Below are 15,062 nucleotides of genomic sequence, written 5' to 3' on the forward strand. Positions count from 1 at the left end.
TCCGTGCAATGGCTACTGCTATAGGTTTCAGGAGTTTCAGTCTGCTTACCACTCTCTCCCAAAATACATCATCCAGGAGGATCCTCTTGATGGGGCTGTCCATATTGGCAGACTGTGATATGGCCATTTCTTGGAGAGGCTCCTTCCCCTCCAGGAGACTGTCAAACATGATGACAACACCACCCCAACGGGTGTTGCTGGGCAGCTTCAATGTAGTGCTCTTATTCTTCTCACTGCTTGGTGAGGTAGATTGCTGCTATAGCTTGATGACCCTTCACATACCTAACCATTTCCTTGGCTCTCTTGTAGAGTGTATCCATTGTTTTCAGTGCCATGATGTCCTTGAGGAGCAGATTCAATGCATGAGCAGTGCAGCTAATAGGTGTGATGTGAGGGTAGGACTCCTCCATTTTAGACCAAGCAGCCTTCATGTTTGCAGCATTGTCTGTCACCAGTGCAAATACATTCTGTGGTACAAGGTCATTGATGCCTGCCTTCAGCTCATCTGCAATGTAGAGACCGGTGTGTCTGTTGTCCCTTGCTCTTATAGAATAGTGGTTGAGGGGTGGAGATGATGTCGTTAATTATTCCTTGCCTACGAACATTCGACCACCCATCAGAGATGACTGCAATACTGTCTGCTTTCTCTATGATTTGCTTGACCTTCACTTGCACTCTGTTGAACTCTGCATCCAGCAAATGAATAGATAAAGCATGTCTGGTTGGAGGGGTGTATGCTGGGTGAAGAACATTTAGAAATCTCTTCCAATACACATTGCCTGTGAACATCAGAGGTGAACTAGTTGCATACACTGCTCGGGCAAGACATTCATCCGCATTTCTCTCAGTATGTTCCTCCATTTGGGTCAAAAGAAGCTGTTGCTATCGATAGGGTGTCTGATTCATCATTTTCACCTTGAATAGAAGTAGAGGAAGTTTTGTCAGAGGTTGCTTGTTGTGAGCACTGAGGGAACTTTATGCACTTGGCCAGATGATTCTGCATCTTTGTTGCATTCTTCACATATGATTTGGCACAGTATTTGTAAATGTACACAGCTTTTCCTTCTACATTAGCTGCAGTGAAATGTCTCCACACATCAGATTGTATGTACAGTGTATGATGCTCTTCTGTGCTTCCAGGGAGCCGGTGCTGTTGGTTATGCTGTGTGATGCGGTGGCCCAGGGGCTGATCCAGCCCTGGTTTGTGTCGGCTGCTGGGCCGGGAACTGGCCAGGGAAGGGAGGACAGCGGAAGCAGGGGGGAGCTGAGGAAGAAAGTAGCCGGGAAAGGAGCCGAGAGGACAGGCAGTATCCACAGCCTCCCCCTCGACCATGCGGCCCTCCAGGACATGCGGAAGGCTCTGGAGGTGTGTGTGTGTGTGTGTGGGTCAAGTAGAGAGGTAGCCAGGAGATGGGGCCATGGGAGATTTGAAAGGTGACTTGCTAATTAGGTTTGGCAGAGAGTCAGGTTCTATTATCCTTCAATGTGCTGTCAAGGGTACTCCCTCCCCTGAAGAGGTCTTAATTTGGGCACTGCAAAAACAAACACCCTCTCTCCCACTTTGAGCTTATTGGGATAGGCAGAGGGCAGAGGTGGACCTGCATAGAGACCTGGACTATATTACTGCTGGGCAGTTTGAGGGATCAGAGAGCTGTGCTTGTGTATTCCTGAAGGGCAGCCTCTGGTCTTCAGGTTTCCCAAGTTTCTCTGAATAAGTGATCTCTAAATAAGTTCCTGGAGGGCTGTTGAAACTCTTTCTGTCTTACATCTTAGTATCTCCAGTGTCTTTCTCCTATATATTTTTTTGTTGAAAGGGGGGAGCACAAAGAATGAAAGAATCAAGGCACTTTGATACATTATGCTTTTCAGAAATACTCTAAATACAACTAGGGCTCTATTTGAACAAATCAATATTTCTACAACTAGGGCTCTATTTTAACAAATCAATATTTCTAACCTAGCGCTATGGTAAATCTTATCCCAGCCGCTGTTGAGTTGTGGTTGTTTTGAAATATTTATTATATTTTCACAGTGGGAATCATGGGCGTAATACCTGGCGGTGGCAAGGAAAGGCTGGGTTTTGATGAATAAGTTGTAAGTGTGGCGAGGGTTTGACCACTCGCTGGCTAATAAATGTTCTCTATGGCTTAGTACTGTATGCGGTTGTTTCAAGTTGTTTAGGCTATTGACAGTCTTTGCGATATCATCAGCTCCTAGTCCTTTGTGGATTGATACTGTTTATTAAATAGTGTACAGCAACAAGTAATAGCAGTAACAGTAAAATACATTGCTTTGTTTAATGTTTGGCATATTTGCGGTCTACATTGTTCTATTTGGCTTCAACATGTCTTTACGCATCACATTTTCACTCCAGAAATAAATAAATATTAGCTCAAAAAAATTGTGAATTAAGCAAAAGCACGAGGGCAAAAACCTCAAATATTTCAAGGCACTCTCACGAGTAGAATATTTTATAACCTTTCATTGGTAGGCTACTTGGCTAATGTATGGCCAGAATAAACAAAAAAGATGCGAAGACACATTGCTGTTGAACCAGACTTATAGTAGGCTAGCCTACCGTGGGCTTGGTTTTTAATCAAAAATCGAAAGCAAGGAATTGGACAGGAAAATATCTTAAATATTTCTAAATATGAGGGTCACCGACATCATCGAGTCTCTCGTTCCATGATGGGCATATGGACATATACATATTTTTTAATTAAGCAAAAAAGCTGATGTTAGACAGGTAAATTGCCAAACCTGGTTGCAAGGGGTGGCAAATGCCAGAGCGACAGTTTTTACAAATAATTGACAAATACCGTGCATTTGACAATAGCGCCGCCTTAGGGGCATCCAAAATTAGCTACCTGCCATCCAGGACCTCTACACCAGGCGGTGTCAGAGGAAGGCCCTAAACATTGTCAAAGACCCCAGCCACCCCAGTCGTAGACAGTTCTCTCTACTACCGCATGGCAAGCGGTACCGGAGTGCCAAGTCTAGGACAAAACGGCTTCTCAACAGTTTTTACCTCCAAGCCATAAGACTCCTGAACAGGTAATCAAATGGCTACCCGGACTATTTGCATTGTGTGTGCCCCCCCCAACCCCTCTTTTTACGCTGCTGCTACTTTCTGTTTATCATATATGCATAGCCACTTTAACTATACATTCATGTACATACTACCTCAATTGGGCCGACCAACCAGTGCTCCTGCACATTGGCTAACCGGGCTATCTGCATTGTGTCCCACCCACCACCCGCCAACCCCTCTTTTACACTACTGCTACTCTCTGTTCATCATATATGCATAGTTACTTTAACTATATCTACATGTACATACTACCTCAATCAGCCGGTGTCTGTATGTAGCCTTGCTACTTTTATAGCCTCGCTACTGTATATAGCCTGTCTTTTTACTGTTGTTTTATTTCTTTACCTACCTATTGTTCACCTAATACCTTTTTTGCACTATTGGTTAGAGCCTGTAAGTAAGCATTTCACTGTAAGGTCTACCTACACCTGTTGTATTCAGCGCACGTGACAAATAAACTTGAATTTGATTTGGAATTAGAGCCCCTAGTGTGTGAAACCCAAGTGACTCATTCTGACATTCATTCATCTTTTACAGAGATAGATGTGCTTGGTTTGAACTATTTCATGTGAATGAAGTGCATTTGTTCCCAATTGAATCCCATTTCCTCCATCTATTCTGCTTTTCTCCAAAGGGTCTGCTGTATCGTCAGCACATACTCTGGATTGAAGTAACTTTATTAGTGAATTATTAACTAAGTGTTCTCTTTCAGAACTGAAGATAAAAATGGTTCTCCATTTTCAACATATAGGCCTATATATCAGATAAATCTTAGATAGCTGACTTAAACAAACTCAGATTACGCAATGGATTTTCTCTAGATACTGTCATATGTGGAACTCAGAGCTGCAAAGCCCCGGCTATGGAGTCCCAAGGTTATAAGTGTATGTGGATTTGAAAAGAGTATTGTGCAGATTCACACGGTTAGGCTAGTTACAAACTGCTATGGTTATGCAAACAGTTTTAAACCTTTTGCAAAGCGGACAGCCTAGCAGTTAAGAGTGTTGGGCCAGTAACCGAAAGGTTGCTAGTTCGAATCCCTGAGCCGACTAAGTGAAAAAATCTGTCTGTGTCCTTCAGCAAGGCACGTAATCCTAATTGCTGCTCAAAGTCGCTCGGGATAAGAGTGTCTGCTAAATGACTAAAATGTAAATGTAACCCTTATGCTGCTATGGTTACTATGCTAACTTTTATTTCCCCCACTTTATGGACTTTTAGCTGTGTGACTATGCACTGCACCTTTCTAATGGCAATGTGCCGGTAGAGAGCGTCCCTATCGCAGCGAGGAAACAGGTCATTTCTACGTGGGTGTGGACCAAGAGGCTCCTCCAGCAGCAGATTGGACAGAAGCTGGACATTGATGATGAGGTACAGTAACATAACAGTCCAAGTCTCCCTTGGGAAATATGTTTTCTGACCTCAATGGGACTTCCTGGTTAAATAAAGGTTAGATAAAAATCAAATAAAAACACACTCACTCAGTCAAGTTAGTCAGTATGATGAGCTGTTTATGAATCTGCCTGGCTGTCAGCCCAGCACCTCAAGCTCAACCTCGACAAGACGGAGCTGCTCTTCCTCCTGTGGAAGGCCTGCCCGTTCCAAGACCTCTCCATCACGGTTGACAACTCCACAGTGGAGCCCCTACAACGCCTCAGCCCGCCTGGTGTTCAACCTTCCCAAGTTCTCCCATCTCACCCCAGTTCTCTGCACACTCCACTGGCTTCCAGTTGAAGCTTGCATACACTACAAGAGGATGGTGCTTGCCTACGGAGCGGCAAGGGCAACTGCCCCTCCCTACCTTCAGGCTATGCTCAAACCCTACACCCCAAGCCAAGCACCCCGTTCTGCCACGTCTGGCCTCTTGGCCCTCCCACCCCTGAGCTCCCGCTCAGCCCAGTCAAAGCTTTTCTCTGCCCTGGTACCCCAATGGAGGAACTAGCTTCCCCCTGACTCTCATCCCCTTCACTCAAAAGTCAGTCACAGCAGCTGCCGAACAAGGGGAAAGAGACTTCTTCAAGTATGGGGACTCTTTTATTCCAACAGCCATTAGGCTGTATAATAGATAGTTTGTTGGTCCATCGAGTATACAGCATATTGCGTTTTCACTTTAAATGTGGAGCTATAGCACTTTGAATGAATTCTGTTGTGTACTTTCTGTGTTTCATGTTTTATGTACTGTCTTTTAAAGCACATGACCAAATGAATATTCCCTGGTGGGATAATAAAGTTGATCTGAATCTGAAGGACAGAGTACCTGCCCATCTTTTGAAAACGTCTGAACCCCCCCCCCAAAACACAACTAACTAACACCCTTGCCTTTTGTGAACTAAAACTTGCACTTGACTTTTCTCTACTAGCACTGGCTTTGTTAATAGCTACTTTGAGGGAACTATAACTGAGTTGTAGTTGTCTCACCTAGCTATCTTAAGATGGATGCAATAACTCTTAAGTCACTCTGGATAAGAGCGTCTGCTAAATGACTAAATTACAAAATGTGGTTATTCCCCCAGACTCTGAGTCAGTGCAGTGTTAATGTGAGAAGAAATATTATTCATTGTGATGTGAAATTGTGAAATTGTGATGAAATATTCAGTTGTGTCTTTATCTCTTTTTGTCTTTCCAGTGTAAGAATGAGGCAGTGTCAGCCATGACACGTGTGCTGGTAGGAGTGGAAATGCTGTTATGCAACAGTCACCCCAGGCAGATAGAGTTCTCTGTCCCTAGTCTCTCTACGGTAGGTCCTGCTTTCTTGGCCAGGCGGCAACAGATGCCTTGAGACCGTACTGGTAATCAGAGCGTTTGTTCATGCCTATGTTTGTGAATTTGGTCCCCCAAAAAATGCTTCCTCAAATGAACATCTTATTTGATTTGTTTGTTTTCATTTCCTAGCCCTGTAGGACTGTATGCGTTTCCGTCCTGTATTCTTGCATCATTAAACCCCAGTTCTATGGATCCAGAGGACAGAGCACTCATTGCCTCTGTCTCCCTCATCTCCCTCATCTTCTCCTCCTTCCCTACTATTTTCCTCTCCGCTCCCCTCCCCTCTCCTCTCTCCATCCTCTCCTCTAGCTGGTCCGCATGGCATCAGACTGCAAGTGGAGTGACCCTGTTGTCGAGCTGCAGGTGTGGACACACCTGGCTTGCTTCTCTCACCAGGCCCAGGACCACAACCTGGTCATGACCTGCAGCCACAATGCACTGCAGCTGGAGGCCGCTGCAGCTCAGAGGTTGACGGTCATGGCCTATGCTCTGTAGGTGTTGGTCACTATGGTGACTTTGATTCCATCTGTTTTACCAAGGCTGAAATGGTCAGATCTTCCCTGTATGTTTTACCTGATATCTACCCATTTCGGTCAATTTGCCTTTAAATCAAAATATGGGATGTGATCAAGTGTTTTTTTTTTACATAGCAAGTTGAAGTGCAAATGACACCTACAGTAGTGTCCAGAAGAGAACATTACAATAAACTCAGGACCATATATTCAGTAATCATTTTATGTTACAACAATGTGCAATATACTATCATCAAATGACTTCAGTTAATTGTTATCTTCAAGGCTTTAAGGTCCCACTGTTTGTAGGATTCTGACAGTCCGTCATTCTAAAAAATGATGACTGTCAGTATCTACGTTACTGTAGCAGTGACATTTTGTCAAATTCCTGACTGGCTGACTTGATTCTCTGAAGGGCAAATTTGTCAGCTTATTTAATTAAAAAATGTTTGACCTTTTCAAGTTACAGCCAGTCGGCCGTGCAGGAGATGTTGAGCAATGCTGCATGTCTAAGAGGATTGAGCATGGTCCACAAGTCAAATGGACATCCTCACAGTTACAGAGAAGCCTTGCAGATGCTCCAGTCCAGTGTCAGGTTAGTTACTGTTTTCTGTCATTCCTAAACAATAGACTGCTCATTACTTTGTTCTCTTTTTGTCTCCCCTACGTCTACCTTTATTTATCTCTCTCTCTGTCTCTTTCTCTCTCTCGTTCTCGATCTGTCTTTATTTTACTCTCCATTTCAACCATCTTCATATCCATTCGTGCCATAGCAACCAATGCTTTCTCTCTTCTTCAGCTATGCGGAGCAGGCAGGTAACTCTGTCCTGTGTATGGCTACAGCGCGCCACTACTGGAACAACTGCCTGCCCTTGACTGAGACCTCACTGGAGAGACAGCAGCTCCGACAGCCTCTAGAGAAGATCCTGAAAGCCCTGGTCCACACCAGCAAGAAAGACCCAACTGTAAGAACCCCATCTCGAACTAGCCTGGTCCCAGATCTAGTTTTATAGCGAACTCCTGTCGTATTTGTCATGTTTCTCTGGTACGAGACCCTCTCCACATTGGCTTCTGTACAGTATGTGTATCATTGGTGCTGTCACTGTAAAAATACTCCTATTCAATCAAGTGGAGTTTGATGTGTTCATGTGTGTTATTCATTTTCTCTGGTGGTTTAAGCAGGGGAAAGAGAAGGGAGGGGCTACCCTGACTGGGATGCCCTCTGTGACCTCATCGCTGGAAGCCTCAAGTGAGTCCCCACACAAACTTCAAATGTTCATACCGCACAAACATTTGACTGCTGCTTCTCAGCTAACTACTACTTTTTATTCTATAATCTTGTTCGTGACTTTAATTCCATAAGCCTGCTTGCTTATTTATTTCCAAAACGGCCTGTCTTGTGCTGTAACACTCTCAAACACCACTAGTAGACATGATAGATGAAGTCACATTCCCACGCACACCAGTAGGCCATTAGATCCGTGGCATTTACATCCAAGCAGTCACATAGAGTAGTGCTTTTTCCTGACGTTCTATTAAGTTATGTCACCCAACCTATTCACTCTCTACAGAGAACTTCAGGGAAAAAAACGCTACTCTATGTGACTGCTTGTATATAAATGCCACAGATCTAATGGCCTACTGGTGTGCGAATCCAATTGATTTTTTATTCTCATTCTCTATTCCTTTCTTTCTGTGTCTGTTTGTGTCTGTGCATTTGTGTTTGCATGTGTGCTTGTGTGTGTTTATCTGTACATTTTTGTGTGTGCGTGTGTAGGCATGGGGAGCCCTGAGGATGACCTGACCCTGAGAGCAGCCATGTACGGCCTGCTGTTCCACATCCACGCAGACAGCTCAGATTGGACAGGAGCTCTGACGTTGCTGGAGCAGGCTATCAGAGACATGCCCCGCACCAGACACAGGCTGTGAGAGCTGGAGAGAACTGATGCGGGAATAAGGGAAAATAATGGGGGAGGAAAGGGAGAGAGGAGAGAGATGGAAGAGGTTAAAGGCCATGAGTACTACACTGACACTAGGAGAAAACGGGGATAGAATGGGTGAAGAGAGAGAGAGAGCGAGAGAGAGAGAGAGAGAGAGAGAGAGGTTATACAGGACTTTGGACTCCTATCACTGGCGTCATCACATTTCTATGTGCTTATTTGTACGCATGTTAATATGCCTCAATATGATTATGACGCTATAAATAAGTATGTGTGTTTTATGAAATGTCATATTTTGGATATGGGCAATTCCATCATTATGGAGGCCTCAGCAAAAAAAGCCTGACCCTTATTGGGTGAATAAGCATAAAATATGTTTGATTTGTAAAATCTTTTGCTTAAACAATTCATTTTCTTTGTGGGGGGGGTTCAGCTTTTGCGAGGGCTTTTCAGAGCATCAAATCCTTAGTAATGAAAACATTAGGTCTTGATAGTTTAACTGGAGGAAATGATGCCCTTAAAAAGGAAATATGAAACGTAACTTTTTCATGGTCATTATCACAATCATATTTCTGTGGGGTTACCCATGTGTGAGAATGTGATACCCTTTTCACACTACTTAGCCAAGTTAAGCTGTACTGTGCTGGCCTGGTTACACATCCACATAGTTGCTGGAAATGACAATGTGAAAAGAAAATGTCTTGAGCCAGCACAGTATGGTTTGGGTTGGCACGATGGTGGGAAAAGGGCATGAGAATGTGAAACTGTGCTTGTCTTCCCCCATGACTGTGCCCAAGGCTCCTGTTCAAGCACCGGGTGCTGGTGAAGGCTCGGCTGGGGGAGAGTGTGGTAATAGACATGCAGAAGTTCCGAGGTGAAGGGGAGCTCTACTGCTCCCACATGTGGCACCGAGTGGCGCTGTGTTCTGGGGAGATGCTACAGCAGTTGGCCTGCTACCAGAATGCCATTACTTCTTTACTGGTAAGGAAAGGGGATACCTAGTCAGTTGCACAACTGAATACATTCAACCGAAATGTGTCTTCCGCATTTAACCCAACCCCTCTGAATCAGAGAGGTATGGAGGGCTGCCTTAATCTACGTCCACGTCATCGGCACCTGCTAAGTATTCAAAATCTAATGAGTACTTTTGGGTGTCAGGGAAACTGAATGGAGTAAAAAGTACATTATTTTCTTTAAGAATGTAATGGAGTAAAAGTTGTCAAAAATATAAATTAATAAACTAAGTACCAGATACCAAAAAAAAAACGACTTAAGTATTTTTACTTAAGTACTTTATACTGCACATGCACAAACATATACACACGAAGACACATTCTTGAGCAAACACACACACCCACCTACACCACACACGTACATTTTCACTTTTGATTACTTTACAAACATACAGTTCTTCAGTGTGCTCTTCGAAATGTGAAATATTGCCGCAGTTCCTTGCAGGTCTGAATCCAAGTGGCCCTATTGAGCTAAGGGACACTAGCAGCATCTAGTGGAAGCTTAGTGCTATTGCAGCCAGGCTCTGTGCATCGCTTACGCTGTAGCTTTGTATGGGTGAACCTTATGGGTTTGTTGTGTTTGTGTAGAGTGTGAAGAGTCAGTGGCAGAAGGCGGATTTCCTGTTGGAGTTTGGGGAGTGGCTGTACTGTCAGAACTTTCCCCTTTCTGATGCCCAGCACCAGATACAGTGGGCTATCGACATCCTCCTGCACATGATCCCTGACCAGGAAGAGAGCAATGGTATGTTTCTTGTCATTGCTATGTGTTTGTGTGAAGGTCTGTTTAGTTACTGAAGAATCGTAAACAATTTCCTTTTTTGTTCTTTTCATTTTAATTTATAGAGAAGACCGGTTCCAAGGGAAGCAAACTGAAAGAACTGGAGAGGAGAGAAAATTCCCAAGGAGGTACTGATTTCTCTTGGGATGAGTCTACTCATTTATGTTGAATGCGGTGCGTGTGTGCTTGTACATGTATACCAGACTTGGGTTCGAATACTATTTCAGATGTTTTCAAATATTTTAGCAAGGGGTTGATTGAGCTTGCCTGGACCCAGGAGAATATTTTCAAAACTGCAACCCTGCCACTAGCATTACAGACAGGCCAGAGCGAATGGGAAAGTATTTTAAGGATTTAAAATGTGTTTGAACCCAGGTGGACAGTATGCGGGGAAATCCGACCCGAGTTTAAGCACGCGTAACTGGAACTCAATTTCCCTTTTTATGCAGTTTTCTCTCTATGCGTATTCCGACCTTGAACTTAAGCATGAGAATAGCATCCTATTCACCATTTGAGATCTAAGAGGTGTGTCTACAGATAAGCCGCATTCTGACTTAATTCCCTCATAATTCCACCACCTTTACTCACAATGAAATGACGATTAAGGTCGAGCAGCCTGTTGGTCCCAAGTGGAACAACATCTACTTAATTTTTCTGAAGTAACACCATTCTCCATGCACTGTAATTTACAAATTGATAAGAGCTAGGTAAATGGAGTAAGCCGTTTGGGTAAGGGGATTGTAAATATAAATTACAATTGTTTTAGATCTTAGGATCGCTGTAGACAAATTGTGAAACCGGTCATATGGCAGCAAACTGAAGCATATCAACATGTCACCTTTTATCACCACAGTGAAGTTTATGAAATGCTGGCCTTATAACATGTAAGGATGACATTTGGAGATCAAAGCTTTAGGCTTCTGTAGCCATGCGCAAATGACAGGCCTATAGCGTCAAACCTACCAAGTTGATTTATGATTTCTAAAAATGTTTTAGTTATGCCCAGACTGTTCACTGTCTCTAACAACAACAAAAATGGTATGGTGTTAAATATTAGCCACTATCGGTAGCCACCGTCAATTATCCCTACATTCATGTATTACTGTCACTTTTGTTATTTTATTATTGTTATTTTTTTCTGGATTCCATTATATTGTTTGTTAACCTTTATTTCCTCTGTCACGTTCGTGGGGTTGTTCCTTAGGATTGCTAGCAATAGTGGATCATATTAGGCTAACTTATTTCAAGTTGTGCAACAATAGGGGTCGTGTAGTCTATCTGTGTCATTATGGAACGCATACCATACGTAGCAGTTTAAACCTGGAGCATAGCACATGATGAGTGAGTATAATTAGGGTAGATTCATATACTCACCTATTGTACACTCACCTTCCAATATTTCCACTATTGAACAATTGAACATGGCAACTTCAGGATGAATCAAACCAATGTATTTTTGATTCGCCAATATATTTAGTGTGTAGAAGCTCTCCAAATATATATTTTGAATCATTCATGAATACCTTCTAACCCTAAGTAATATACAAGATCAGAATATATACATTTCTTAACTCTGAATCGGGTCCTATGTGTGTATCCTCCTCCCTTACAGATGAGTCTGGAGAAGGGACAGGGCTGATACCAGTGAAGGTTCAATCCCACGTCGGGGTGCAGGGGGTGGTGTCTGGGCCCTGTATCTCTGACCTCAGGGAGGTGAGGCGTCTGGACAGCCTGGTCAGAGCACACACTCTGCTGGCTGTCATGGGGGACAGGGCATCCCCCCAGCACCAACATAACCTACTTACGGCCTATAGCCTAGTGCTGCAGATCTGGCAGGTAGGGACTCCTTTAAAACTACCACACCTAAGTTGTGTTCATGAGGGCACACCGTAGCAAAACATTTTGTAATGGACAACAGGTTCAGATAGTACCTTAATGTTTCATGTCTACTGAACACGACCCAGTAATTTCACTATGTTTTATACCATCAGATGCATACAGTATAAGCCACAAAACGGTTTCTCCGTTTTAAAAAATGTGATTTACGGGTAACAAAAAGACGAGTGATAGCAGTGCATTCCCATTGCAGGTGTCCATGGCAACTGCATGTCAGGTAATCAAGGAGATGATGAAGAATCCTCTAGTCCCAACGTCCCGGCCATGTCCCTCTGCAACAGCCAAAAAAGACAAAGATAAGGAGAAGGACAAAGGCAAAAAATCTAAAGAGGTAGACCTGACCACCCAGGCCTGACCACCTTCAGAGAAGTCCATGGCTATTTTTTGTTGTTTTCTCATTGTAGAGCATTGCAAATGACAAGTAATGAATGATACGACATGTTATTTTACCATTGTACATTCTTGCCAAAGTGCAGTTTAGAGTATTTGTACAGTTCAATTGCTTTCAGTTCACTTTTGCCAGCTGAAAGCAATTAGGAATTCATATTTGGCCAAGGAATACCAGAGCTCCTCTGTGTTTAAACAGCCACCCCCTGCTGAGGAGAAGCCCAAAGCCCGGAGGCCACAGGATGACGTGTTGCCCTCCAGCCCAGAGGAGTGGGCACAGTACGACTGTCCCGGGGATGTCCGCCAGGCCTTCAGATATGACACCAGCCCCCACTGCATCAACAGACACAGCCTCAGCAAACAGGCAGGCACCACTAAGCTCTCTCTGACTGCCTCTGTTATAGAGCCCAATGGGGTCATGTTCATTAAGGGCACACCATGGCAAAATGTTTTGCAACAAAAATTTACAAGTTCATGTAGTCTCTCCCTATTTCAGTCTGTTTTTGTCCTTTTGGTCCCTAATGAATATAAATTATTGAGTCATTATCGGAACAGGGACTGTTTCGATTGGCCGTGGCGGGTTAGGGTCGAGGGCTTGAAAGCCAGAAACATTGACTCGATATTGATCCTCGTCTTGACAAGTCATCATTTGTTGGCTGGAAGAGGATGTCTACTGATTGATTTTGGAAGCAAATCAGAATGTTGTCAGAGACAGAAAAGAAGAAGCTTATTTTAAATTAAAGACGTGTAGTGATTCATTTATCTTATGCCACTCCAGTGTGACTGTATTAGGTGACACAGTTATGCTTGGTAATCATACAAATTAAATGAGAAGATGCTCAGATGGTGCAGTCCTACACAGTGTGAAAAATATGTTAAACGATGACCAGTCCAACACTTCATGTGATATCAGGCTGTACTGTAGTGTTTTTTTCTTCTCTGTCCTGTTCCACAAGCTGTATCACCACATGATACAAGAGGCTAAAGTCTTATTGTCCATGGCTCAAAGTTTGTCCTACACGTTCTACACATCAAATGTAATCACTGTCCTGCACTTTAACTACTTACTAAATTACTAATTACAAACGCAGGATGTTAATGAAACAAAATAGTAATGATTAAGTCATGTGTTTACTTCCTTTTCTCCCTGTGTCTGGGTGGCTGCAGACTCAGAGCTTGTTCTTCCTGGACCTGCTGGTGAAAGAGCTGCAGTCTCTTTCTCTCACCCACCTGACTCTTCCCATACTGCACCTGGCTGAGGTCATTGCCCATGACCTGCTAGACAGAAGGAGCCTCTCTGACCTCTACCGTCTCAGGTGAATAATGCCAATTTCGCTTCAAGAGTTTACTCTTTCTGTTCGTGCACAGGTGCAATACTGCTACTTTCACTGTTTTACCAGACACCAGGCTAATTTCTGGACTAAAAAGTATTTTCAATGGAGATTCTCCATTTATCTTGCTTTTTAGTCCAGGACTAGACTTAATGTGTCCAGGTAATTGTGCATATACACTGAGTATACAAAACATGAAGAACACAGTATGTCATGCACTTTCCTTGACAGACTGACCAGGTGAATCCAGGCGAAAGCTATGATCCCTTATTGATGTTATTTGTTAAATCCACTTCAATCAGTGTAGATGAAGGGGAGGAGACAGGTGGTTAAAGAAGGATTTCTAAGCCTTGAGACAATTGAGACATGGATTGTGTACAGTATGTGTGCCATTCAGAGGGTGAATGGGCAAGACAAAAAAATGTTCAACTCAATATTAGGAAGGTGGTCCTAATGTTTGGTATACTTAGTGCATGTTAGTTAAGGCTACTGCTTTTACTTTTTACTACAGTGTAGAGCTAAACATTCCAATATGAAAGGTTTCCCACGTGTGGTCCAAACCCTTGCCCATTTCTGAATCATTGATTTCTTGTGAAATATTACCTAATAGTTTTCCCATCGTATTTCCTTATTCTAACGTTTTAGAATTGTGAGGAGCTGTTCTCAGCTGGATATGGAGACGTCTACAGTGTACCACGAGAAGCTCCTGAGCCTGACTGGTATCCATGAGCAGGAACAAATGGAGTATGTGTGCCCCACTCTTTTCCACCAGCTCCTGTACATACTGAGTACTCATTTGTATTAAATCTATAGTGTTTGCTCTGATTCTGTTACTAGTGTTTTGATCTCCTGTACATGCATTATTTCACTGCAGGTGTCGCAAAGCTATAGCTTTACAAAGAGAGAGAAAGCGCCTGTATATGGGTTATAATGGCAAAACGGACAATGAGGTTAGTTTCAAAGCATCACAGCTGAAATGAACAAGCATACCACGCAAGGTGTATTATCACCGTACGGGTTTATAGACCTAGAGTTGAGAAGAAAGAAAGCGAAATGACCCCTGAAATGAATAACTGCACTACTGTAGTTCTTAGTTTTTATTCTACTTTTATTCTAGTTTAAAGCCTGATTGGCAAGCAGCACAGGTTGATTACAGTCAAACGCAGACAGGGATATAAGTCCAAACTGCACTTTTCATAATGTGAAACCCATAACACATCATCATCACAGGTTCATGAGAGTTTAATTAGTTGCTTGTTAAATTTCAAATGGCCGTCGCTCATGTCAATCTGGCATGACCATGACCCTCATTTCTTTTTTTATGCGCATTATTAATGGTTGTATTTTTTCATTG

At 43.1% G+C, this 15,062-nt stretch overlaps 1 protein-coding gene across 2 annotated transcripts in view; it reads left to right on the forward strand.

Moving 5' to 3' along the window:
• The window catches only part of cfap46 (cilia and flagella associated protein 46), a 98,318-nt gene that overhangs the window by 37,375 nt on the left and 45,881 nt on the right, over positions 1-15,062 (forward strand). For both annotated transcript variants that reach the window (XM_021580249.3, XM_021580250.3), the window contains exons 19-35: positions 1,141-1,366; positions 4,310-4,459; positions 5,715-5,825; positions 6,161-6,342; positions 6,827-6,958; positions 7,163-7,328; positions 7,543-7,612; positions 8,141-8,288; positions 9,101-9,284; positions 9,905-10,058; positions 10,160-10,222; positions 11,707-11,930; positions 12,184-12,321; positions 12,577-12,741; positions 13,545-13,693; positions 14,354-14,452; positions 14,583-14,658. In XM_021580249.3, the coding sequence (XP_021435924.2) occupies positions 1,141-1,366; positions 4,310-4,459; positions 5,715-5,825; positions 6,161-6,342; positions 6,827-6,958; positions 7,163-7,328; positions 7,543-7,612; positions 8,141-8,288; positions 9,101-9,284; positions 9,905-10,058; positions 10,160-10,222; positions 11,707-11,930; positions 12,184-12,321; positions 12,577-12,741; positions 13,545-13,693; positions 14,354-14,452; positions 14,583-14,658 (2,437 nt within the window). The remainder of the gene's footprint in view (positions 1-1,140; positions 1,367-4,309; positions 4,460-5,714; positions 5,826-6,160; positions 6,343-6,826; positions 6,959-7,162; positions 7,329-7,542; positions 7,613-8,140; positions 8,289-9,100; positions 9,285-9,904; positions 10,059-10,159; positions 10,223-11,706; positions 11,931-12,183; positions 12,322-12,576; positions 12,742-13,544; positions 13,694-14,353; positions 14,453-14,582; positions 14,659-15,062) is intronic.

The sequence above is a fragment of the Oncorhynchus mykiss genome, chromosome 23 (genome assembly GCF_057628025.1).
Source record: "Oncorhynchus mykiss isolate SJ-2025 chromosome 23, ASM5762802v1, whole genome shotgun sequence".
Taxonomy (NCBI): domain Eukaryota; kingdom Metazoa; phylum Chordata; class Actinopteri; order Salmoniformes; family Salmonidae; genus Oncorhynchus; species Oncorhynchus mykiss.